This window comes from Ochotona curzoniae, unplaced genomic scaffold, assembly GCF_017591425.1.
Source record: "Ochotona curzoniae isolate NIBS_2020 unplaced genomic scaffold, NIBS_Ocur_1.0 scaffold_3208, whole genome shotgun sequence".
NCBI lineage: Eukaryota > Metazoa > Chordata > Mammalia > Lagomorpha > Ochotonidae > Ochotona > Ochotona curzoniae.
In genome coordinates, this window is record NW_024467106.1 from 18,537,782 (window position 1) to 18,563,002 (window position 25,221).

General features: G+C 43.4%; 1 protein-coding gene across 1 annotated transcript; it reads right to left on the reverse strand.

The window, feature by feature from the left end:
* Positions 1-5,386: 5,386 nt before the first annotated feature.
* LOC121172506 (prostaglandin reductase 1-like) lies at positions 5,387-17,831 on the reverse strand. The gene is made up of 9 exons (XM_041004560.1): positions 17,607-17,831; positions 15,793-15,838; positions 14,868-14,924; positions 14,093-14,260; positions 13,065-13,182; positions 11,412-11,567; positions 8,762-8,870; positions 6,599-6,717; positions 5,387-5,896 (listed from the first exon to the last, which is right to left on the reverse strand). The coding sequence occupies exons 1-9, from the start codon at positions 17,785-17,787 to the stop codon at positions 5,786-5,788; spliced, it is 1,065 nt and encodes a 354-aa protein (XP_040860494.1). The 5' UTR covers positions 17,788-17,831; the 3' UTR covers positions 5,387-5,785.
* Positions 17,832-25,221: the final 7,390 nt, after the last annotated feature.

The following is a 25,221-nucleotide window of genomic DNA, read 5'->3' on the forward strand; positions in this document are numbered from 1 at the left end:
GATTTAGAGTTGAAAAGTTTACTTGAATTTCTGCATTTTCATCTGTGAAGTGAGGCTAAGAGTTGCCTACCCCCCGCTGCAGAAATCCAGAGCCTGAAGTCACAAGATTACTACTCCTACTGTTTATGATTATGGCAGAAGATGTACTTATAACTGGTGTGCAAGTGTCTTGGGACCAACCACATTGATCCTTGGCAGGCGGATCTCATATCATAACAGAACAAGGAAGGAATGTATCTTTCACAGTAGCCACAAGAATCACAACACTCAAAAGTGCATACACATACCTACAAGAAATATGCATGGTTTATAAGAATGCTCTAAATCATTACTAAGGAACACAAAACAAGACTGATACATGTGGTGGGAAACCATGCTCTTGGACTAAAGGTTGACTGTCACAAGGATGAATCTGTCAATCAACTCTGCACTACAGAAAAGAAGTTAAACAATTGTACTACATTGAAATAATGAGTGGGGTAAGAGTGTGTGTATAAAATTCTGGAGCAATGTCCTCAAGGAAGAACTAGCAGTGCTAAGAAAACAGTATAACTGTGGGTACTTTTTGAAATCTGAATCTTACAAAGCATTTACTCATAATCCCAAAAGCAGTTTGAAAGCCATCCCACCTCTGGGAATTTATACAGACAAAATGAAATCAGCTCTGAGAGGGATACTTATATCCCCACATTTATAGCATCTCAGTTTCCAATAGCTAAGATATGAAGCCAACCCAGATGACTATCAGCTAGCGAGTGGATAAAAACTGTGAGATATATATACTATGAAATACTACTCAGCCATAAGAAAAAAGAAATACTGTCTTATGCAATTAAATAGATGTAACTGGAAACCATTATGGTTAGTGAAATAAGCCAGTCCCAAAAAGGGATCATGTGTTTTCTCTGAGCTGTAACAACTGCCACAGCACAAAAAATGTAATGTCTTTAAGTAAGGTTAACATCCTGGGATTTAATTGTGGTTTACAGCTTGCATCCACACCCTTAAGTGATAATAAAATTTCATTTTTCCCATTACTTGCTATGTCATGATAACCTTATCTATTAGAGTGTTAAACTTGTGATTAAATGAAAGGAAAATATATCTTTGGAGTAATCTGAGGGAAAAAAATAAGGGGAGGGAGAGAAACAATTAGGAGGCGGAATGGAGAAGCCCCTATGCTTCAAAAACGATATCATGAAATCTTCTCATTTGTATAAATCTAAAGGAAAAAGAAACAAAATTTTAGACGGGGAACAGAAGGTGAGGGAGCCTTGATAGGAGAAGTGTAAGAAAGTTATGCATGGGCATGGGACTCAGCCCAATGCTGTGTGTGTGTGTGTGTGTGTGTGTGTGTGTGTGTGTGTGGCATGTGTGCATGTGCTCTAGAGGAGAAAAAAGTGAAAGAGAGGGACATGTATTGGAATGCACCTTCTGATTCATGGTAGGAGTCTTCAGAAGAGTGTGTCAGAGCCTAAGGGCAGTGAAGTCCTCAATGCTGATAGCAAGGGAAGCCAGAAAGAAGGGCTGTATGGTGCAGGTAATCAATCAAGTGTATGCAACCCAGACAGCATATGTGTGGGAGCAGCACAGCTGAAGGTGTAAGAGTAAGCACAGTGTCAACATGGAAGGATAGTCCTCCATGGGATATGTGATCCTAAGCATTGAGGAGGGATTTATCTAGTACAGGCAGTTGGACTACAACTACATTGAAGAGGTGCTCATGCCTGAGATAGTATGGCATGGAGGCCAGAGCCCAAGTGGAGCTGCTGCTGTCCATGGGGAAAGGGTGAGAACCAGGTACTGACAGAGAAAGAATGCTCACAAGGGGAAGCAATTGTGTTGGTCACATGCAGGATGTGAGAATAAGAGCGAAGCAAAAGTATTTCCATGTGAAAGAGTAGAAGTGGTAATGATGAAAATAGCTACTTGTAAAGGATTGGATCAGCCAAAAAAATGAAAGATAATGGAAGCCACAGATCCTTTGCTTTCAGGGAAGCAGAGAGGCTTGTGGTGGTTAGCTCAACTTGAAGATACTGATGGAAACTTCTGAGGATCTTTCTGAGGACACATGTACACATATCACAATATGCTGTCAAATACCTAGGTGAATCTGATATGTGCGCATGGTCTCCAATTGTTTCCTTGCACTGATACCCTAATAGCGATGAGCACACAGGACTCCGTGAACAAAGGTTTTATATACCAAGCTGTACTGGAAAAGAACCCAGAGCTCCTTGGAGAAATGGCTTGTCCAAGGCCTTGGTAGGGAAGGTTCAAGAGGAGGAGCCTACGGTGTCTTATGCCAGAAAGCAAGAAAGTGCCCAAAGAAGGTTGGAGTCATGTTAGAAATAATTCAAAAGCCACTGTGTAGGCGTTCCTACTAGACCAAAGGTGGAAAAGTTGAGTTTAAAACCCACACAATTCTGTTCCATTGGGGTCTTGATAGAATTAGTAAAGAATTAAGATGCATAAGCATGAAGTTCTACCACTGGAAGCAGTGAAGTAATTGGAGCCTAAAAGAGCCAAAGTGTTTGGTTATCTGCCAAAGGGTGGTCTGAACCTCCTAGCTTATTGCACAGGTGGGATCAACTCATCCACACCTCACAACAATGTGGGTTGGAAAGAACTTTAAAAGCTGTTCAGTTGGGCCTTTTGGGCCAGAAAAGGGGAAGAAATGAGGTTTGAAATGGGAAGAGAGTCAACGCAAGTCTGTGTCACGGACATGAACTTCAGCTCCTACCTCCACCATACAGCACTCTTCAGCCTACATCCCCAGGCATATTAGGAGATCTTTCCAGAGGAAAACTATATGTCTTTCAGGACAGGTTACACTAGTATGAGAAATGTGAATGGGTATTGACTTTGAAGATCTCAAATGCATAAACCAGGTGAAACTCAAAGCCTCCAACTAAAGATATTCTAGCCCTGGAACTGGGAATGCTGACCAGGTCAGACTTTGAAATGTCTCCCTTGAGGCAAGTGTACAATCTGTGCAGCAAGAACGAGCTTAGTGGCCAGAAAGACAAAAATCACCTGTGTGCTCCCCATGATAGAGGGAAAACTGCGTTGCCATTCTCCCTGCAGATAGATAAGGGCCACGTGTGGCTTCTGGCCAATGGAGAGAGAAGTGATTTCTAAACCTCTTGGCGGTTCTCAAACTCCCTGAAAGCATCCTTAGTACTACGATTATCCACAGCACCCACCCCACCTCCCCAGACCGAAAGAAATACCCACTAGTTTCAAAAAAGCTATTGGTGCAGTTATTGCAGTGCTCAAGAATCATTGCCTTCCACCCCAACTTTAAGTTTAGATATTGCCGTGAGATGAACAGATCTGCAGTGTTGCTGCTAAATGAACCAATCATGAATATTAGCTATTATAGGGATATTGCTTAACAAGAATCATTCATACAGGATGAATTTATCTTTTTATTTGTTTCTCCTGTGGGATGAAAAAATAAAGTTTATATAAGATTTAAATAAATGTGTAAAGCTATTCTCTTGAGAAAAGTGTGCTTATACTATGTTTAATGGTTAGATCAGGCCATGTTCGAGAGAGAGTGCTTTGTCCTAATGCTAGTTGGGAATCTGAAGCACACACTTCACGTTCATAGCTTTATTGAGGTATAAGTTATGGATCATAAAGTCATGCCACATGTACAGTTCAGCGAGTTTTAGAAAATGCACTGAGATGTGTAAGCAGTACTATAGTCCTGTTTTAGCACATTGCCCAGTAACATTCCTAATGGTCCTTTACAGTTGGCACTTAAAAGTCAATGTATATGTGCATACATGCATTTAGGTATGTTCATAGTGAATATGTTCATGGAGTATCTACACATTTATATTTATTGAAAAATGAAATGAAAAAATTATTTTGCTGCAAAAAAATGTGAAATTTCTCACAATTACAAGAATGTTCTCAAAAGTTCATACCAACATCTTCAATTTCAGCCTAATACCACAATTCTCCCTTCTCTCTGGACAGTAAGAACCATGAACCACGGCCTCCCATGGTCTTCTATTTATTTGTTTGATCAAAACTTCTATATAGATAGTCCCCTTCCATCATCACCTCCTTGACTTTCACCTTTGCTCCACTCTTGCTCTAACATCCTGCACCTGGTCAACACCATTGCTTCCCTAAGTGACCATACTCCTTTCTGTCTGATTGCCAATACCTCAAACTTGTAGCCAGCAGCTACACTTGTAGTTTGGCCTCCATGTCAGACTATCCCAGCCATGCGTGCCTCTTCTATGCCTTCTGCATGCATGGACTTGGATGCATCATACCACACAGCCATCCTGACCCCATCTGACTTCACTTCACTATCAAAATTGATGACTTCACTCCTCTTGGGCACTGAGACACGTTGCTGGAGTCACCTGCATGGCATGGAATCATGCCATGACCCAGAGGGTGTCTTCATTTGCCCTGGGCTACAGTTCTCAAGTACAGGCTCAAGTACACACATAGTCCTTTCAGCCTGTATTCCTGCTCTGGAGTACATACACACATGTGCACACATGTGCTCACACACTGCAAGGGGATGACTCATGCCAAGCAGTTCCTCCATGTTGACTCTGAAACTGTTTGGGCCACTGAAGTTCCTCCCTCAACGACTAACCTCATACCTTCCCCTGCATTGAATAGTTTGGGTAGAGAAGAGAATGTAAGGAAGCAGGAAATTTTATTTTCAATTTGCATTTGGAATCAAGGGCAAATAAGTTGTAAGATTCAGATTTCAAAAGGCATTCATATTTTTCTAAAGGTTTTACACTCACTCTCACCCCACCCATTGTTTCAGTGTATTATAACTGTTTAATCTCTTTTGTATAATGTAGTGTTGGTCAACAGATTTGCTGTTGTTCAGATGGCCAACCTTCCCTTCCAAGAACATGGTATCCCATCACATGTATCAGTCTTGTTTTTATGCATCAGTAATGATTTAGAGCATTCTTATAAACCATGCATATTTCTTGTAGGTACATGTATATCCTTGTGTGTTGCCTTGTGGTTGCTATTGTGTATGCTACATTCCTTCCTACTTTATTATATTATTAGACTCAACTACAGGGGACTGGGGCAGGTTGCTCCCAAGACACCTGCACTTAACGATTACATTTTAATTAAGGCACAATCATAAGTACCAAGGCTATCAATCCTGTCACTTCAAATTCCAGACTTCTGCAAGGAGGGAGGCAACTCTTAGCCTCACTTCACAGATGAAAATGCAGAAATTCAAGTAAACTTTTCAACTCTAAATCCATCATGTTTAACCCCACCCCATAAGGAGCTGCATATGGCAGTGAATGGAACATATGTTGTTGTTCACTAGGAAATTTGTATTCTCTGCCAATAATTACATCCATTTGGTTGGTTGTTGAAAATTTATTCATTTATTGAGAAACAGAAAGAGAAAAAAAGAGAGAAATCGCGTCCACTGATTCACTTGCCAATGCCTGCACTGGTCCAGGCTGGCTGGGTGACAGAATCTCAATTTCCTGAGCCATCAACTGCCTGATCCCAGGTTGCACATTAGCAGGACTGGGGAGCCAGGAGCTGTAACCAGGTGTCCAACCTCAACGCTCTGCACTGGGGCACAGGCATTGTCACTGCTAGACTATCCACCCTCCCCTTGCATCATTTAAATGTATTTTTTAAATATCAAACTCATTGCAATTGTTATTTTTTAATAACTAAGGCAGTTTGCATTTTTACTGATTGATGGTAAAAAATTAAGTAATCCAGATGATGTAATGATTCCATTTGTCATGTTCTTTTACATTTTCACTATTGCTTTCCCCACATTGTCTCCTTTCAGCATTCCCATAAATGCAGCAGGCATGTTATCAAATCCTTCAATGACGTATTCACGATACTGGATTTTACCCTGTAGAAAAACAACAAATGTAACATGTTAATTTCATCTTTCAAATACTACATGCCTCTCATGCTAGCAACAGGTACTTGGAAAATATGAGATGGAGACCTGGTTACTGGGGAGCAGGTTCAGCACGCAGGCAAGTGCAAGCATTGTAAAGATGAAGTCAAGGTAAGGCTGAAATCCACTGACACAGTATGTAAATTAGATTACAAAGTATACTCAAGATGAGTTTTTTAAACTAAATTAACAATAGGAAGATGTACAGACAATGATTAAGCAGTTTCTAGGTCAATCTTATAATAGAAGCAGATGATGGTAGACATGTTTGGGTATTCTCATTGTCCAATAGTGTGACAATGTTGAGTCAGTATTTCCACCTGCCTCTGAAGAAACAGAGCCTACTCAGGACTTGTAAACACTAAAGCAGCCTAAGATTTGTCTCTCCGTCAAGCAAATGGGCTTTTAGTATTTTTTAACATGTTTTTGTATTATAGGAGGGAAGGATTCGTATTAGTGGTTCTGCTTTTACAAGAGAAAAAGTCTAGGGAGGGAGGTGTTTCCCTTTAAGAGATGGAAAGGGTAGGGGTATTGAAGACAGGGAGAAACTGACGACACTACAGAAAGTGAGGAACTGCTGAAATGACCAGCTAGAGGAAGAAACGGGACCTGGTCTAGTGTTCAATGAGTGCTGATTCCGCTGTTCCTTACCTCTAACACCCATTTCAGCAACTCCTTCAGAGCCTTCTGCTTCACTTCTCCTTGCCAGCGCTTGAAGGTGAACCCTTCCATGCGGATTTCCCCATAGATGACATGCTCTGGGGATGGGCCTGAAAGAGAAGGGCACATGTAAGGTGACAGGGGCCAGGCAGGTGGCTTCATGACAACCAAAGAGGGACATGTCTCTGTCAATGTTCCATGAGTGTTACATTGCCTCCACTACTTTCTGGTCCCTGGGTCACCTCTAATCAATACATGCTCTGTGGTGGGCAACACATCCTACCCAAAGGCGCTCATATTCTAAACTCCAGAACTTGGGGCTGTTTCACCGGGTTTTTTTTAAAGAGCTGTTTTATTTTTATTGCAAAGTCAGATATACAGACAGTAGGAAGACAGAGAGGAAGATCTTCCATCCGATGATTCACTCCCCAAGCGGCTGCTTCATTAAACTGGTCAAAAAGTTCTTGTTATGGGGTGAGAAGCTGGCACAGGGCTAAGATTCCATGTGGGAAACTGACATCCTGTATGGAAGACTTGGCTGAAGTCCCTGAGCTGCTTCCGACACAGCTTTCTGCTAATGCACACTCTAGGAGCCAGCAGGGTGTCAGCGTCAGTAACTGTGCCCCTGTCATGCTCCTGAGATGCCCAGATTGAGTCCCTGACTCCTGCCTTCTCTCTGACTATTCACAACTATAGCTATTGCAGGCATATGGGAGAGTGAGCCTGCAGGTGTAAGGCACTTTATCTCTCTTTCTGCTTTTTAAATGAAAAAATGAAAATCTGTAAATAAACTTAATACTAAAAAAGAAAAAAAGAGAGACTTTGGATGGCCTGGTGTCGGGTGCAAGGGGTTAAGCCAATGACACTGGAGTACTAATTTGGAATGCTGGTTCAAGTCACAGCTGCTCTGCTTGCCTCCCAGTTCCTTGTTAGTGTCCCTTGGAAAGCAACAGAAGATGACCCAAGTACAGAAACACTGCCAACTATGTGGATGACCCAGATGGAGCCCCTGACTCCTGACCGTCTAGGTCCTACAATAGAGTTCTTCGGTCTCATTCTCAAAGACAAGCCCATGACAGAATGATTTATCAATTCATTTATGGTTGCCCAGATCTCTTCAGTAGTCTGGAAAATTTCTTCTTGTTTTTCTTTCTCATTTGGACCAGAGGCAAATGTACTTTCTGTGAACAGCACAGATCCCTGTAGCTAAAAAGACCTCTAGATGGGGAGTTCAGGAGATTAATTTGGGATCTGTTATTAAAAGGGTTTAAACAGTCTAGTTCTCTTAGCCAATCACCAATGCAGCCATAGAATGTGAGGGTTGTACACTATAGGACAGATCGGGATGTAGTAAATGTAACTCCCTGGTTGGTAGAGCTTTTGGATCTGTGTGAGTGTTGAGAGGGAGAGGGTAAGCTTCAGTATTAGAGAGTGAAAAATGAATGAATGAAGAGTACGGGAAGGACCCAAAAGACACAAAGCACAGACAGTGAGGGAATGCAGGGAAATGCATGCTCCTTCCCCTGGTGGTGGAAACTGTCAGCCTGCTGAGGTCTAGGGTCTTGCTGTCCAGGAAGCACTGCCCATGGCTGTTTGAAGATCGTGGCTGCCTATGCTGCCTTTCACCTGCATCGAGGCACCTCTACCCATCCCTGCACTTGCAGTGGCATCTCTAGCATATTTTGCCAACCAAATTATGATGTTCTGTTTACAAATCAAAACCTACCTCAGAGCATACCTCCTCCCTTAATGCTCCCTTTTAAACATGAAGGAAACAATATGGAAAAATAATAATCTTACCCACTTTCCTGTAGCCCTTGAATCTTTTTTACCGTAATTAACTACATAAAGATGGTCAAAATATAGTAAAAAAAAAAAGAGAGAGAGAAAAAAAATCAAATCCTGAGTGTCCTTTAAAATTTTCAGAAACGATAGATTAAAAAACCTGAAACTTAATAACTATTTCTACTGTATTTTTGGATGTTGTTATATCCATGTATCAAAAGCTAATGTAAGCTGATATAGCTATTTCACCAATAATCCCAGAAAATTGTTCTAATATCTTGATGGTCACTGGCCTATGATGGCCATCTCTATGAATGATCTCCTTGTCCAGTCTTCAGGCATCCATCATCACGTGCATGCATTCATTACCTGGGGGAAGCTGTCCAGTAAGGTTGTAGACAGAGATGGCCCCACACATTGCAACTCTTCCAAATTTCTTCAACTGTTTGATAGCAGTGTTTTTAAATTCTCCACCTACCTAAATTGACAGAAGTACAAAGCCACTACATGTAATTTGAAATTGGTACATTTAAGAGAATCAGTAACTGACGATGTTACAATACTGGTTTGAGTAGTTGAGTAGTTGACTGAATTAATATAACAGTTCAGAAATTAGAGTTGAAGAAAAAACCAGACATTTGCTTCTGATTCTTAGAGCAAATCTTATGTAATTTGTGCATTTCACTTTTTGTACTTTGCATTCTCTGTATTTGCATTTGTTTATTCTAGTAAGTTAAAAAATATGGAAAATTATGAGACATACTTAACAAACAAAGTGAAAAGGCTTGTACTTTCTGACCTCAGAAAGTACTTAAATTTCTAAAATGAAAATTCTCATGACAGTATGAAAACAGAAATACGATTTAGTAAAATTAAGGAATATAACATGAACCCTGTCATTTGTGATGAAATGAAATTGTATGCAATGCTAGAAAAATACAACAGGTGAAAAAATAATTCTTCCTATAAATGGTGAAGAATAATTGGATATTCATTGGAAAGGACTGTAACCGGCTCTCTGTTTCACAAAATATAATTGAAATTCCACTATAGAACTGAATGGAAATGATGAAACTTTATAATTATAGGAAAACACAGAAGAAATCTTTCAAAACCTTCATGGAACACCAGAAGCTTAAGGGACACACACACAAAGACAAATTTGGCTTCACAAAACTTTAACAATTTTTTGCATTGTGGCATAGTGGGTAAAGCAACACCAGCATGTCACATGGGCAATGATTTGAATTGCAGCAACTCCACTTCTGATTCAACTCCCTGATAAAGGCCTGAAAAAAGTAGCAGAATACGGTCCAAATATCTGGGCTCCTACCACACACTTGGAACACCTATTTGTAGTTCTTGGATGTAGACAAATCACATGACAGCTGCAAATATTTGCAAATCAAATAAGCTTCATTGTTGGTGGATTCTAAATGTGCTAATTGAGCTACTCCATACCCTCTGGTCATTGGCAGACATGCACAGTCCTGCAGAAACCCCCACAGATGCTCCCGCCTGAGGTTGAACAATGGCAGCGTTCTGCCTTTGTTTCAACTATCAAGCCAGGTGAGTAGAAATGGAGACAACAGTGGGCAATGCCTTTTAGCACAAATATCCCAGCCTTTGAATAGAGGCAAGGAAATAGGAATCTTACTACTGAGGCAGTGGTAGGCCATTTATTCACTCCTGAACCCCTTTACCCTTTTGTAAAGAAAACAGAAGCTACTAAGAGGAGTTGTGTTCAGAATTCTAAGGTCTTTAATAATCACTCTGAGAAATGTACATATCTGCACATATCTCCCCTAGAGACAAGGGTTCAGCATTCCTGGTGCCTTTATAGAACAAGGCTACTGTGAATAATGAACAGCAGTTGTCTCCAATATAGAACTTGCAATGAGAATATATAGAGAATTCATATGCACCCTCACAGACAACCCAGTGACTAAATGGGCAAAGGATTTGGATAGACATTTCTCCAAAGAAGATATACAAATGGTCAAATAAGCATGTGGAAAGATCATCAATATCATTTGCCCCAGGGAGAAACAAAACAAAACCACACTGAAATATCATTTCAAATATATGCGGATGGCTGTGTCCAGAGGATAACAGCAAGTGCTGGGGAGAATTTGAAGAAATTGGAATCTCATAGACTGCCGGCAGCAAGGTCAGATGGTGCAGCCTCTTTGAAACCCACTTAGGCCATGTCTCAAAATATCAAAACTGAAATGACCACCTGACCCATCAGTTCTACTTAGAAACGCAGGAGGGGCTTTCACAGGGTCCACAGGATGAAATAATTAAACAGAGAGAGAGAGAGAGAGTTTATTTTGGAGAGAAAAAGTCGTGAAATTCATGCCTACCAAAGGTCTTCATGCAAAATGCATGTTGTGGCAAAACTGTGGATAGATTTCAAAACATCGTGCATCAACATAAGCTTATTTGTCCATTCCATAATCCAGATATTCAAAAGAAATAAAAGAATGCCTACACAGAAACTTGTAAGTAAGTGAATATTCACGACAATATTATCCAAATACTAGCTTAAAAATGTGAGCAACACAAAGGCTCATCGGCTGAGGAGTGGATGTACAAACATGGGGTGTCCATGTAGTAGCACATTGAGGAATGAAGTACTCCTAAAGCATACAGAAGGGCTGAACTGGAGAAGCACCTTCTTAAGAGATGGAGCCTGTCACCAAAGACCATTTCAGTAGGGGTGGGAACAGCGGTGATGCTTCGTGAGTACAGCATTCTTTTGAGTGGGATGAAGATATTCCACAACTGTGGCTAATTATTCTACAACTGTGGTAGTACTCACACAATTTGTGAATAAACACAAATCCATTGAATTCTATATGCTGAATGAGTGAATTTTTGGTGTGTTGGTATTGCATTAAAGCAGCTGTAAAAAGTGGTGCCTGTAGTTTCTCAACTTATTCTACATGGTAACTTAGAAATATTCATTGACGATAACTTACTAATAAATCTGGTATTAAGTTCAGCTTATACTTACATTATCAAAATAAATTTCATACCCGTCAGGAGCAGCTTTCTTCAAAGTTTCCTCCAATGACTTCACTGTCTTGTAGTTAAAGGCAAAGTCATATCCAATCTTCTTTAGGTACTCAACCTTTTCATCAGACCCTGCTGATCCCACAACTCTGCAGCCCTAAGTGAGAAAATGGAAAGTGTCAGTAAGTCACAGGTGAGCACCAACTCCACTTTCTCTGAAGTGCCACAGGGCCCTGAGAACATGCTTTACGTGCTGACCCTAAGGTCCATAGATCATAGAGAGGACATTGGTCTCTGAACCAGGATATAAATTATCTCCTGACAATCCATCAGATTCCTTCTCTGTATCTGATTTGCAGTTCAATTTCACCAGCTGCCTTATCAAGCTATTCATTTAATTTCTTTGCTGCTTTATTTTGGAAGTCCTCTTTTCTTCCAATGAGACTTACATGATTTCTTGTTGCACAGGTTGATAAGATTATTATTTTGCCTCAGCTCTGGGAGTCCCATACCGTAGACAGCTCCCCTTACAACTATACTAGACCCATATGTTCTGATTTGATCCAAAGCACTGAATTAGATGCTGCCTAATCACAAAAACATTGGCAGGCCTTCTGAAAAGCAGGGGAAAAGATCTCAATGTTCACACATGCATCTCTGTGTAAACAGAATCAGTTGTGCAGCTTGGTTCATACTTCTGAGGCTCAAGAAGAACTGACTTTGCAAGAGCTCCATCCATGATCCTTTGCCCTGCTCACCCTACAGGTTCTCCAAGGATCATCTCATTTGCTTTTATGACCTCACTGCCTCCTGCATGCAGATGATTCCTTCATCACCTGTTAATTCCATCCATGCCTCTGTCCTAAGAGGTATATCAGTGCTTACAACAAACTCACTTGCACACCTCCATGGAAAACATACTGCACACACGGAATGGGATTACAGTGGGTGGAGAATGGTGAGCTGGAAGCATAGCATGGGAGCCTTGGACTGAATCTCATTGCAGGGAGTAGCACAAATGACAGCAGATAAAGAACTGGGCACTGAATGGGAGCAGTAAATCAACTGATAGACCCTTAGACAACAGAGCTTAAAAATCAACCCCAAGGAGAAGAATCTGATCATCAAAGTTACAACAACTAAGGGGCAAAACAAGAAACACACGATGAATTAGATTATGGACACCTCCCCTGCAAAGGAGCAAAATCCTATTTCAGCCACAGAGTTAAGTGAAGACGACATGGAGGAACTGCTAAAGATTTTTTTTACAATTGTTATAAAGCTTCTTAAAGACAATGAGAAGCATAACAGGAGTCCAAGCAATAAGTTACAAAGGCAATAGCAATGCCAAAATAAGACCCAGTTGAATTATTAGAAATGAAAATTACAATGCAACAAATTAAAACTCAGTGGAAAGCCTCAATAATAATAGGAAGCCCTCCTGACAACACCTGCAAGGCGATCAGGAAACAGTGTTCACTTCTTTGTAACTTCGGTTTGTCCATCTCCCACATATCTCAACCTTCAGTTACTGACAAGATGCCCTGGGGTATAAACTCCTGGATGCTGAGAAGGTTGGCTGTGCTCACTGTTGCATTGCCAAGGCCCACCGTGAGACCTGAGCACACGCTTCTTACCTCAGCAAGACACTTACCTTGAGCTTAGCAATCTGCCCCACGATAATGCCCACAGCTCCAGCTGCTGCGCTCACCAACACCGTTTCTCCACCCTTCAAGTCACAGATGTCAAAGAGACCAAAGTAGGCAGTTATGCTAAGGGAATAAAATTAAGGACAAATTAATAGGTTCACTTCTTTTCCTCTCTAATTCATTTATACAGACCTTGAATGTCCAGGGTCATGGCTTTATAAAAGACAGAAAAAATTCAGAAAATGAATATGGCCATTTATTAGTCCACCTCCTCCTTCCATATTTCCACACAAAAACAAAGGTGATATGGACTGGGAAAAGGAACCTACAGTTGTTTGGAAAAAGGATGGGTCTTTATTACGCCCATGGTAAATTTCAGAAGTGAAAGAAAATAGATCGACCTTCTGCTCTACCTCTGTGACTTTGGCTTATGTTAAACTATCAAAGTAGCTGACAGGTAGGTGGTAGGCAGAGAGAGTTTCCATCTGATGAGTGCTGATTTACTCAGATGGCAAGCAATGGCTAGCACTGCGACAGGCTAAGATGGGAACTCAATACACTTCTGTCACATGAGTTGAGGAACGCATCTACTTAAGAAATCACTACTGCCCCCTGACATTCACATTAACATGAAACTGGACTCAGCATTTGGATCTGAGACTGAATCCCAGCTACGCTGGCACTGGAGACAAATATCCTAACCTAAGGATGTCTTAACCATGATACCAAACCCCAGCACTGAGGGTGACTTTAAGACTTTTTGTCTTCTGGATCCACTCACAATGTGACAAATGACAAGATTTTTTTTTCTGAAAGACTGAGCAATATTAAGAATATGTACCTCAGAACCTTTATCCAGGCTTACACATAGGTATACTCAAGGCGATCTTTCCTAATTTAACCATATTACATATTGAGCCTCCAAAACTATAATATCACATCTCAGTTTCTTGACTAGGTTCTGGACAAATCATTTAGGAAAGCCAAGAGTGTCCAGCATTCGAACAAATAAAACATACCCCTCGCAACTCACCCTGGCATGCCAACTGTCCCCAGAGCCAAAGACAGTGGTAAGGAATCTGGCCACTCTGCAAGCACCTTCTCCAGGTCTTGTCCATCAGAAATGGAGTGTGTCGTCCAGCCAGCATGAACCAGGACAACAGTTCCCACTGGAAATGTAGGATTTTTACTTTCCACAACTCTGAAAAACAAAGCACATGAAGATAGGTGACACCACTTCTCAGGGAATTAGCATGCTGTGTGAGTAATGCCTGGAAAAGTGCTCAGGTTGATGATATTCTCATGATGAATATCCTCTCATATCTTTCCATCTTAATCCTTCACCAGTCCAATAGAGACCCCAGAGAAGTGCCTTTTCAGCTGAGCCAGCCCATGGCCCTCCCCAGGTCTCCTGTGTCTAAGCAAGAGGCTTCCTTCCTCTGGCTCACCATGCCTGGACCCCAGCCTCTTCTCTTATTCAAAAGGCACTCACCATTCTTGCATCATCCTCTCTCCTGAATCTTTAACATTTTCTTCCCTGCTTCATACTTCCTTACCCTACAAATTGCTCATCTCTGACATCTTAAAAATCACATTTTGGAGGCAGGCACGGTGGCACAGTATATTAAACTATCACCTGCAGCACCAGCATCCCATATAGACATTGGTTCAGGTTCCCAAGATGTTCCAAGAAGAGTATGTGATACACATGGCCTGAAGAAATTGCAGGGCAAGCACAGAGAAGGGACCCAGTCGAAAGAGAAGCAGAGATGTATTTTGCAATCCCTGGGACAAATGGAAATAATTACCTGGCCACTTGCTCTCCCATCATTATATCACCATCCTTCAGTTTGTTGGAACTAAATCTGAAAAAGAAATCCAATCTTAATATTGGAGATTAGCAAGGGGAATTTTCTGGCATTTTAAGCCTAAGGAAACTGGTGGGGCACTATGTACAGGATTGAAACTTGGTGCCACAGGGCAGCAGAGGTGCACTGGAGGAAGAAAACTCATAGAGGTAGTTCAGCTTTGTTACCCTGGAGAGACTTCCATGGTTCCCCACCCCTGTGGTATTTCTCTGTGCTAGAACATGAGACACATCCTACTGTGAATAACTGAGGAGCAGTTTGTCAATGACTTTCAAAGTTGAACTCAGGTAGAATTAACAACTTGTTTCTACAAAGCACAATGAGATAAAAGGGAAACCCAATCTGTTAACTCTTACACTTGTGATTCAAATTTTTATCAATCAACTGCAAAATAATATATATATATTAAAAAAACATGACTGACTCATTGATACAGAATTAACACTGAGACCTCAGTGCCCAGTGGAGGGTTTTCATTCCTCTCCATATGACTCTCCTAATTGTGAACACAGGACACGGTATCAATCCTCTACAGACCACCTAAATGAAGACATATCAGGTCAGTGTAAGCCAAGGACCGTGTCAGTCTCAGCAAAGTTCTCTAACCACGTTATTTGCCAGTAGTAAAAAGAGCAAGTGATAATTTTCTTCTTTCTACTTGTATTTTTTTTTTGGAAGCAATTCCACCAAGTAATAAATAGAGACGGTTGTACAATAAAACATTTGGGGAGATTTTTGTCTAAAAGCATCAGCATCCATAAAGTGCATCCTGAGAGAACACCAGGAGCAACAGGAAGATGAATGTTGGCAATTAGCTGGACATTTTAAAGGTTCAATGTAAGAATTTTCAAGAGGAAAACAATACCTCATGTAAGGATCCACGGAGAGGAACAAAGCTTCAAGCAGGACCTCTGTGAAACAAAGCAACCCATGTGCAATTAGGACCTCAGGACTTGGCTTTGCAGGGTTTCTAATAAACACAGATCATCTGAGGCTACAGGTTTCCCTCTGCTATATGCTTTCCCTACAAGAAACAAATGCTCCTGCATTTGGCCAAGTGCAGTTAATAATAATCAGAAATAAAGCAATTTACTCAACATCACTATGCGCTTTGCTTGCATTATTTAACATTTTTCGTAATTTCAGTGCTAGAGAGAAAGTTTGCACCTGCTGGCACATTACTCCAGTGCCCACATTTGGCTTTGGTTGAACACTATTTGGATCACACAGGTTACAAGGAACCAACTGGCCAGCCATCATCAGCTCCCTCCCTGGGGTGCGCTAACAGGAAGCCTGGATTGGAACAGAGCCAGGGCTTGAATCCAGGCTCTCTGACATGGGATGCCAGAGTTCCCAAGCGGCATCTCAAGCACTAGGCCAAATGCCTGGGTCTACTTGTCTTGTTCCTTTGATTTTCTCTGCAATCACTGCTTCCACGTTGTTGAGTCCTAGGTTGAGTAGTTTGTTCCAGGACACTTTTGTAACTAGTAGCTACAATTCTCTTCAAGCATTTCATCACCAGCCTTGATCAGTATTAAGAATTTATAGGGTCACCAATATTGCATGAGGTGTTAAATCGCAGAATATGGCAGCTGCATCTAATATTGGAGTGCTTGTTGGAACCTCAGCTGCTCTGGCCAACTGCTAACACATCTGAGAAGTAGCAGAGGATGAGTCAATTACTTAGGTCACTGCTACCCCTGTGACTGCCATAATCAAGTCCCAGGCACTACATTTCTGCCTGTCTAATGCAGCCACGGCAGCCATTTGGAAAGTGAACTCTGTCTCCTTCTTTCTCTGTCATGCTTTTTCAAATAAATAAAACTAAATGTTGAAAGAAAATTTAAAATGTACATTTTGTTGAAGTGACCCTCAGGCACACAGTCTGGGAATTCAGAGTCTGAGCTGCAGCTGTCACAGGTTGATGAGACTCATAACTGCCATGCTTCTTGGATGACCTTGCTTTGCTCAAAATGAGCCTACATGTAAACACCCATGACACACAGTGCTTACTGTCTGAGCTCTGCCATGCCTGCTGGTCAGTGCTTATGTCACTGTCATCACCAGGCTCTCCAGTACGGAGAGCACATGCCCCCTATTGTTTGTTCAAAGCCCTGAGAAGGAGACACACACGCATGAGTCTCTGTTGTTAAGGAAAGCAGAGGGATCTTCCAACACGACATCAAGGCATCACTTAGAGGACCCAAGAAGGTCTCTGTAGCCCATTCCCAGATCTGCACAGCACCTCCCAGTCAGCTCTTCTTGACTCTCTTCCCATCAAGAGTTCCTTTTCTCACCTCTTGAATCTGGGCTTGGTCACAAGACTTGCTGTGACACAGCTAGCTTTGACAAAGTACTTATATATTGGACTTTGCAAACTCACAGCTCTCTAAAGCAGAACTCCAGCTGGCCAGCTAGAAAGTCCACATCAGGGGAGCTGGCCTATGTACCTAACAAAAGATGCCAAGCACCAGACACAGAAGGGAATCCCATCCTAAACTAACCTGTAGACCCAGACCAGACCTAGACAGAAGTCTCCCAACATAACCTACCTCAACCTGCAGAGGTAAGAACCAAGACATGACATGACATCCCAACCAACTCTGGGGCAGTGTGTGATGCAGCACAGGCTGCCTGAGACAGCCTCTTCTGTTCTGACATCACAGGACCTGGACTTACCTCCATTTTTTAGGGGTGGGAGGTCAACTGTCTTCAACTCAAAGTCACTATTCTTAGGGAAGCCATGGAACTGCTTCTTCATAATCCATCTCTTAGCACGAACCATCTTGAGGCTCCTAGGATGCGCTAAACACAGAATCAAATGCATCAGACGACCTGTCTCTTTACACTCACAGGGCATCACCCCGAGGCTAGTGCTTCTCACACTCTCACTCACCCCAAGCACGTTCCTTAAGTGTTTACCGTGTGTCTACCGCTGTGCTAAGCTCTCCAGGTGTAACGTGTCTATTTCTCCTTCTAATTTCCCGGTAAAGTAGGCGTTTTCCTCATTGAACTCTACAGAAGCTTTAGCAAACCTCTCAGACAAGAAGAAATGGAAATGGACACGGAAGCCCCAGCCTCTAGACTAAAATATCTCTCTATGGATCTGCTACTGGAGTGTGAACTTGCCTAGGGTCTCATCTTCTAGGAGACAAATCCTATGACAAAAGTGTCCAATGCCTAGAACTCAGCAGAAAGGAGCTCACCGGTTTCAGAACTGGGAGCCTGCGCTCTAAGGCACTCGTGATTACACCTGCCAACCACCGGAGGGCGCAGCTGTTCTGCCCGCTTTTCAGGGAGTGAAAAACTGTGGTTCTTGCTGGTAAGGGACGTTTTTGTTGCAAATGGTGCTTTGTAGACCACAAGGCCTATGACATCCTTCCTCCTGATCTGAAATCCCCAGCCTCACCTGGGAACTCCCCTGGGAACTCCTCTGAGGGAATCTGCTCCCCCCGCCCGCAGTCTGTAGCGGGCAAGTGGAGCAGTCTTTGGTGCCCCTTCCGCGGATTGGCTGCTGATTTTTTTCTTTTTCAGATTGAAATAGTTTCAATCTAGAAATCCTAAGTGTTTACATTCTGGGGTACAATATGAGACTCAAGATACATAAGTACACACAAAGGGGCGCATTGGTCTGCAAATGTTAAAATCACTCGAATTAACATGGTCAATATTGATATGACTAACATTTATATCGTGATCCTCTTGAATCGTGCATCCTAGTTCTTTCAAAACACTCAAGACTTGCTCGCTGACCGCAGTCACCCTCTGTGCCCAGTTCCTCACACACGCTGCACCTGCCTTCCTGAAGCCGCTCCCCACCCTCTTCCTGGCCTGCTTACGCCCTGGGGATCACCACCTCCTCCCTCTCCACATTCCATCTATTCTGGATTCTCTTCCTCAGTAGTAACCACTTCTTCCGACTGGCCCTAAACCCAAAACCACGCTCCGAAGCCCATCTCGCCTTGGGAAATGGCCCGGCAGCAGAAGCAGGTAAGTTCAGAGAGCCCCAAGGCCGGGGTGAGAATGGGGGTGGGAGGCCTGCCTCCAGCTTCCACCCTCTTGGGCCCACTGGTCTTGGTATGCTTTCGCTGTCTCTGCACCCCTGGCAGATTCCCCTCCCACGGTCTTGTCTTCTACCTCATGCACAAGCCATCTGTAGTCTGCAAGTCTTCCACCAGGTCCTCCTGGGGCAGGAGGTCCTAGGATGCAGCAGACATGCCCTGCCTTGCCTTTCTTTCCAGTCCTATCTCGCACAGCCCCCAAACCAGCAGACCCCGGAGGTCCCGAGGGCGCCAACGCTGAAGTATTCTCTGCATGCCCAAGCTTACGTTTTGCAGCGCAAAGAGATGCAAGGCTGGATGCAGATGCTTCCAGTCGAGGAGGCTTGAATCCCAGCAGAAAGAGGAAGGGTGCAGGAGCCAGTACAGGGAAGGGACAGGGAGAGACAGTCAAGCAGGACTTGTACTCACGCGAGTCCGCAGGTGCACTGCTGAGGGCTGCGAGTGCCCAAGAAGCTCCAGCACCTGAATTTATGGGCTGAGCCAGCAGGAGGCGGGGCATGCGGAGCTGTTCCCTGAAAGGTGCTAACCCAGCAGCCAGGGGAGTGCCAACAGGACACTCCTGGAAGGAAGCATACATGCAACCCTATGTGCTGTGCCTCCTACAGGGTGTGGGTGGGAAGCGTCCGTGGTCCAAAGTCCCCATCGGAGCTCTGCACTGCTGGGGCTATGCCTGCACCTGGGTGCCCAGCGGGAAATCCAGCCAAGAATCTGCCGCAGCTGGCAGGGCGCCTGAGTGTGCTCCCACTCTGCTGCCTCTGTTTGCTGGCTGCTCCTTAGTCTTGGCTGTTTGCAGCCAGATCAGGGTGTCAGGAACCAGGGTACACTCGCCTTTTGCAGACCAATTCCAGGGTGACCTGTTCTGAGTTCTTCCTACACTCTCCAGGTAGGAAGAGTGTTCTACCCAGGAGGACCCAAACATCATTCATGGTGCCATGGACAGGGCGTTTTCATGTCTCTGCAAGGAGAGGACATGCAGGGTCAGGTCACTGGAGGCAAACTGTGCTGCTTGCAAGCATGGACATGACACTGCTGGTCTGGCAATTACTTATTTTTACTTATTAAACCAGTAGGATTTATTTATTCATTACAAGGCAAAGTTAAAGAGATGTAGAAGAGAGAGTCTGAGAAAGTGATCTTCCATTTACTAAAAGTTATAAGGTTGGACCTGTTCTTGTTTGAAACCAGCAGCTTCCTCCAGGAGTCCCAAGCGGCACAGTAACAGAGCACTTATGCTGTCCTCCGCTGTTTCCCAACATATTAGAAGAGTGTGAGGTTCTTTGCTCTAGAGTGAAAATGCCTCTCTGCTTGCAGGGTGATTGCCTTGAGCTGACCTGATGCAAGTGGGGTGGACTCTAGGGCAAACACCTGCCTGCCCACTACAGTATTACAATTATGTGATGACTAGTGTGAGTTGAAGCCCCTTAACATCGTTATCTCCTTCCCTCTTCCATGTCTTGGTTTTAAGAAATGCTTGGAAATATGCTTACCAAGCACCTTTCCTGATTCAAGCATGTTTTATACATATAATAAAACACAGTGCACAATATAAAATCACTGATGAGAAGAGCATGATTTGCTGTGGGATATTGTCAGAATGAATACAATTTCAGGTATGACAAGTCTTTGCAGACTAAGAATTAGAGCTATAAAGGTCCAGGGACACAAATGCATTGGATGCTAACTCAGCTGGCCCTGGATGAAGGTCTGCCAGAGACCTGGCCACGCCACATCAGACAAGACCTTTTCCTTGTCACTGTGACTCAGGAAAGCTGAATGACTCTGATAAGCCGAGTCATGGTGATTAGCCTAATCCACAGCACATAAAAACACACTTGGAGAGATTAATTGTGCATGGGAGTATCCAGGAGCAAGATCTCCTCCATCTTGCTCTGAGAAAACAAAACCATGTTCCACACTGAGCTCCAAGCTAGCTGCCTTAGGAACCAATTCCCTCAGAACAATAAACCACACAAGTAATCAAAGTGAGCTTCACCTCAAGTACTGGAGGCATGCTGCAGTGTACAGAGCACGTCATTATTTAAAGACTGGTTTTGCTTGAAATCAAAGAAACAGAGGGGGAGAGAGAGACAGAGAGAGAGAGAGAGAGAGAGTGAGAGAGCGAGAGAGGAGAGAGAAAGAGAGAAAGAGAGCCTTCTTTCAATGGTCAACTCCTCAAATGGCTGCAATGAACAGACATGGGGGAAGCTGAAGCCAGGAGCCGTGGGCTCTTCCAGGTCTCCCACATGGTTCAGGGGCCCAACTGCTTAGACATCCTCCATGCTTTCCAGGTCATTGCAGGGAGCTGGATAGGAAGTGAGGCAGCCAGAATTTGAACTATTGCCCACATGGGATAAAAGTGCCACAACGGAGGGTTAACCTGATACCCCACCATGCTGGACCCCAGCCCCCTAGAAGTCATTGTTATCTGTTTGCTGGAAGTTCTACTCAGATCTTTTTCTTTGGCAATGCAGTTTTGGCTGCTTAAAATAGACTTCAGTGCTCTTTCTTCTCATTCACTTCTCCCTCTGTTCTTCTGAGAGGATGTGAAATCATTCATCTGAATTGTCCTCTCATTTTCTTTATTCACTATCTGTCCACAACATTTGTGCAGTTTTCACCACTTAGCTAGTGTGAACAACGCTGCCACAAACATGGATGTGCAAATCTCTGAGCTCCCGCCTTCAGTCCCCGTGGATATGCACCTGGAGGTAGGATGGTAGTTTATTCCTTTGTTGAGGAACCACAGTCCTGGTTCTCACAATGGCTGCTCCATTTCACAAACCCACAATGCGCCAGGCTCACAGTTCCTGCACATCCTCACCAGCGCCTGTCATTTCCTCACAGAGGCTGTCTTCCTGAGTGTACTTCTAATTCCATCCCTCTGGTGATGCTGAACTTGCATGCCTCTCATGTACTTACTGGTACTTGCATGCTTTCTCAAAAATTACCGATCCAAGCCTTTGCCCATTTCCAGTTCAGTTGTTTTCTATATATTCTAGATGATAGCTCCTTGATAACAATTTTTTAAAAGACTTATTTATTTTTATTGGAATGTCATATATAGAGAAAGAGAGGAGAAGAAACAGAGAGGAAGTCTTCCATGCATTAGTTCACTCCCTAAGTGGCTGCCTTGCTTTCTATCCAGCTTCCTGCCTGTAGCTTGGGAAAGCCTTGGGACCCTGCACCCGCGTGGGAGACCCAGAAGAGGCTCCTGGCTCATGGCTTCAGATCATCTCAGCTCCAGTCGTTGCAGCTATGCAGGCAGAGAACCAGCAGATAAAGATCTGTCTTTTCCTCCATAAAATCTGCCTTCCAATAACAATTTTTTAAAAATTTACAAAATAGAAAGGAATGAAGTCCTGAAGAATCAGTTAGGTTCAGTTATTTACACACCAAATTGGTCAAAAGTTAATAGGTTACTTAGAAGCCACTCAATATTGCAAGGAGGATAAGAGGAATTTTCATGATGATATGGCAGGAATTCCCAGGGTTGACCTCCTATTTGGGGGATATGTTGCATGTTTCACATGTGAACTTCATCTCCTGCGTTTCTGGGCACAACAGGAAGTTCAGAGTGGTCTCATTGCACCTACTGCCTTTAAAGCCTTCAGTGACAGGACCAGGCCACTGCAAGTACACCTTCTAGGGATGAGGCATGTGTTAAGAAGCATGCCGTACTCCTATCTCACATTCACATATAGCAGAACATTATGTTCCATGCCATCAATGCACCTAAATTTCACTTGTGAATTAAACATTTTTTTTTTAAAGATTTATTTTTATTATTTTTTATTGGAAAGGCGGATATACAGAGAGGAGATACAGAGAGGAAGATCTTCCATCCGATGATTCACTCCCCAAGTGAGCGCAACGGGCCGATACTATGCCGATCCGAAGCCAGGAGCCTCTTCTGGGTCTCTCACGCGGGTGCAGGGTCCCAAAGCTTTGGGCCGTCCTCGACTGCTTTCCCAGGCCACAGGCAGGGAGCTGGAAGGGAAGCCGGGCTTCCGGGATTAGAACCGGCGCCCATATGGGATCCCGGGCGTGCAAGGCGAGGACTTAACCACTTGCGCCACCGCGCCGGGCCCGAATTAAACATTTTAAACATGGGTTTTTGTGACCAAATATTTGCTGAATATAAGAAAATCAAATTTACATTGGGATCTTCCCTAAAGTTCTAATCCAGGTCAGGCAATTAATTCAGGGACCAATGTGCTTTATAGTAGGCAAATATTAACTTCCAAGGATACGTTGGAGCAGCTGGCTCTGCTCAATTTCCATTTGCCCTCTAGAACCTCTCTCTTTCCTGCTTCCCTCAAGCTTGTGCTTGGCTTGCACAGGGATGTAGAGATGATTCTTGCTGTGGGTAAGGACAGGTGCATGACGCTTCTCTAGCAGAAACCGCAGCTCCTCCAGACAACCCCGGCTGCATCCCCGTCCCTTGTGCTCCAGGCTCAAGGGGGACTTCCCAGGCACCCATTTCCCTTTCTGCTGCACACTGTCCTCAGGTGGGTTGTTCCTCTGGCTCCTACCTGAACATCGCCTGGCTGGACCACCTTATGCATTTAGCTTAAATGAGAGATACAAAAGTACATCGATTTTGAAAGAGAAATCAGTTTTTTAAAAAGATATTCTAGACAATTGTTTAAGTGGATGAAAATTGGAGTAGCAGTCCTCCACCCTCCCAGGATACATGAGTTTCGCTTCCCTTATTCTAGGAGGGAAAGGCTTAGGTTTCAAGGTCCCCGGTAGATACCTTGAAGCCTCATAGAGAACAAAATTCAATGGAAAACTGACTTATTTTTGTTAAATATGCATTTCAATGAGAAAAAATGGCAAAATTGTCAGTATTTCCCAAGGTGTACTTAATAAGTGCATAGTGGAACATTTTCTCAAATGATTGCCATGGTCATAAATGGGGCAAAACCACAAGTCAGAGGTGGGAATGTCAGGAATAGAATTGATTCTGTTCAGAAGTCATTTGTAAGAAATCTTTCAGGTTCATTCATCTTGGGGACTAGAAGAATGCTGGGTAAGATCCTTCATTTTTTGGCTTGCATTTCAGAACCCCCCAAAACCTTATGAAACATTCAAGATACATAATGAGCATGCTCAGCTCAGGAAGTAACAAGGCATGTTGTTTGCTCCCATAGACAATGGTTCCCATTTATTTAAGGTGGGGGGCTGGGTTAGCATGTTAGCACAGTGTGATGGTGGACTGGGCTAGAGGAACTGTGAATGTGCTTGCATCTTGGCTTGGCGGAAGGGTAAGGTCCCAGGACAGCGTCTATGCCAGAAGCTTAGGTCCCCAGTGGGTTGGCAGAGCTCCAAGCCAGCACAGCTCATCAGCAAAAGACTGGGCTTGGGAAGGCTGGACTGGTAAACCACTGCTCCCCGGCCTAAGGACTGAATAGTGCTAAGGGAAGGAGGTATGGGAATGTATGGGAGGGGTGACTGGTGAGGGAGTGGGTTGCAGGTGAGGAATGACTTCTGGGGTCTAAAGGGCAAATGGAAAATGAGCAGAGTCAGCTGTTTCTCTTTTTCTGCCATAAATCAATCCCTGTGTTAATAACAGTAAAGCCCCCGGGGGGGGGGGTCAATGTTTGATGAAATAATTAAGACCTCTTGTTGGGACACCTGTCCCCTTATTAGAGTTGCTGGCTTCAGCTTTGCTCCAGATCCTGGCTGCCGACCCGGGTGCACCTGGGGAGGCAGCAGGTGGTAGCTCAAGTGGTGAGGTTCCTTCCATCCACGTGGGAGACCTCTGCTGAGTTTATGTATCCTGATTTTGGCCTTGGCCCAACCTTGGATATTATGGGCTTTGGGGGAGATCCTGGCTAATGGGATCTCAAAAAGTTTTTGTTTTTGCTTTTAAACTCTATTTGTGCAGCCCTCTGAGGTTGGGCACTGTTTTCATATGTATTCTATCACAACTCTGTCAGATATGTGAACATGTATATTTTATCCTACGGTAAAGTGATGTAGTTCACCCCAAGACAGAAGGACTTAGCCACGAAGGTACATAGCAGGCAAAAGGCCGTGTCAGCTTTAAAGCTGGTTTTTCTGCTCTTTCCACCATTATACAAGTGCATAGGTGCCTTCGTGTATTTTCGTGTTTGTTGGTTCCTCTCTACAATTTCTCTAATGAGAAAGGTAAACATAATTCAAATACTCCTAAGTCAGAATAAGCAAATTTAAGAGGGCATATATAGTCATTTTAAAAGAATCTTTGA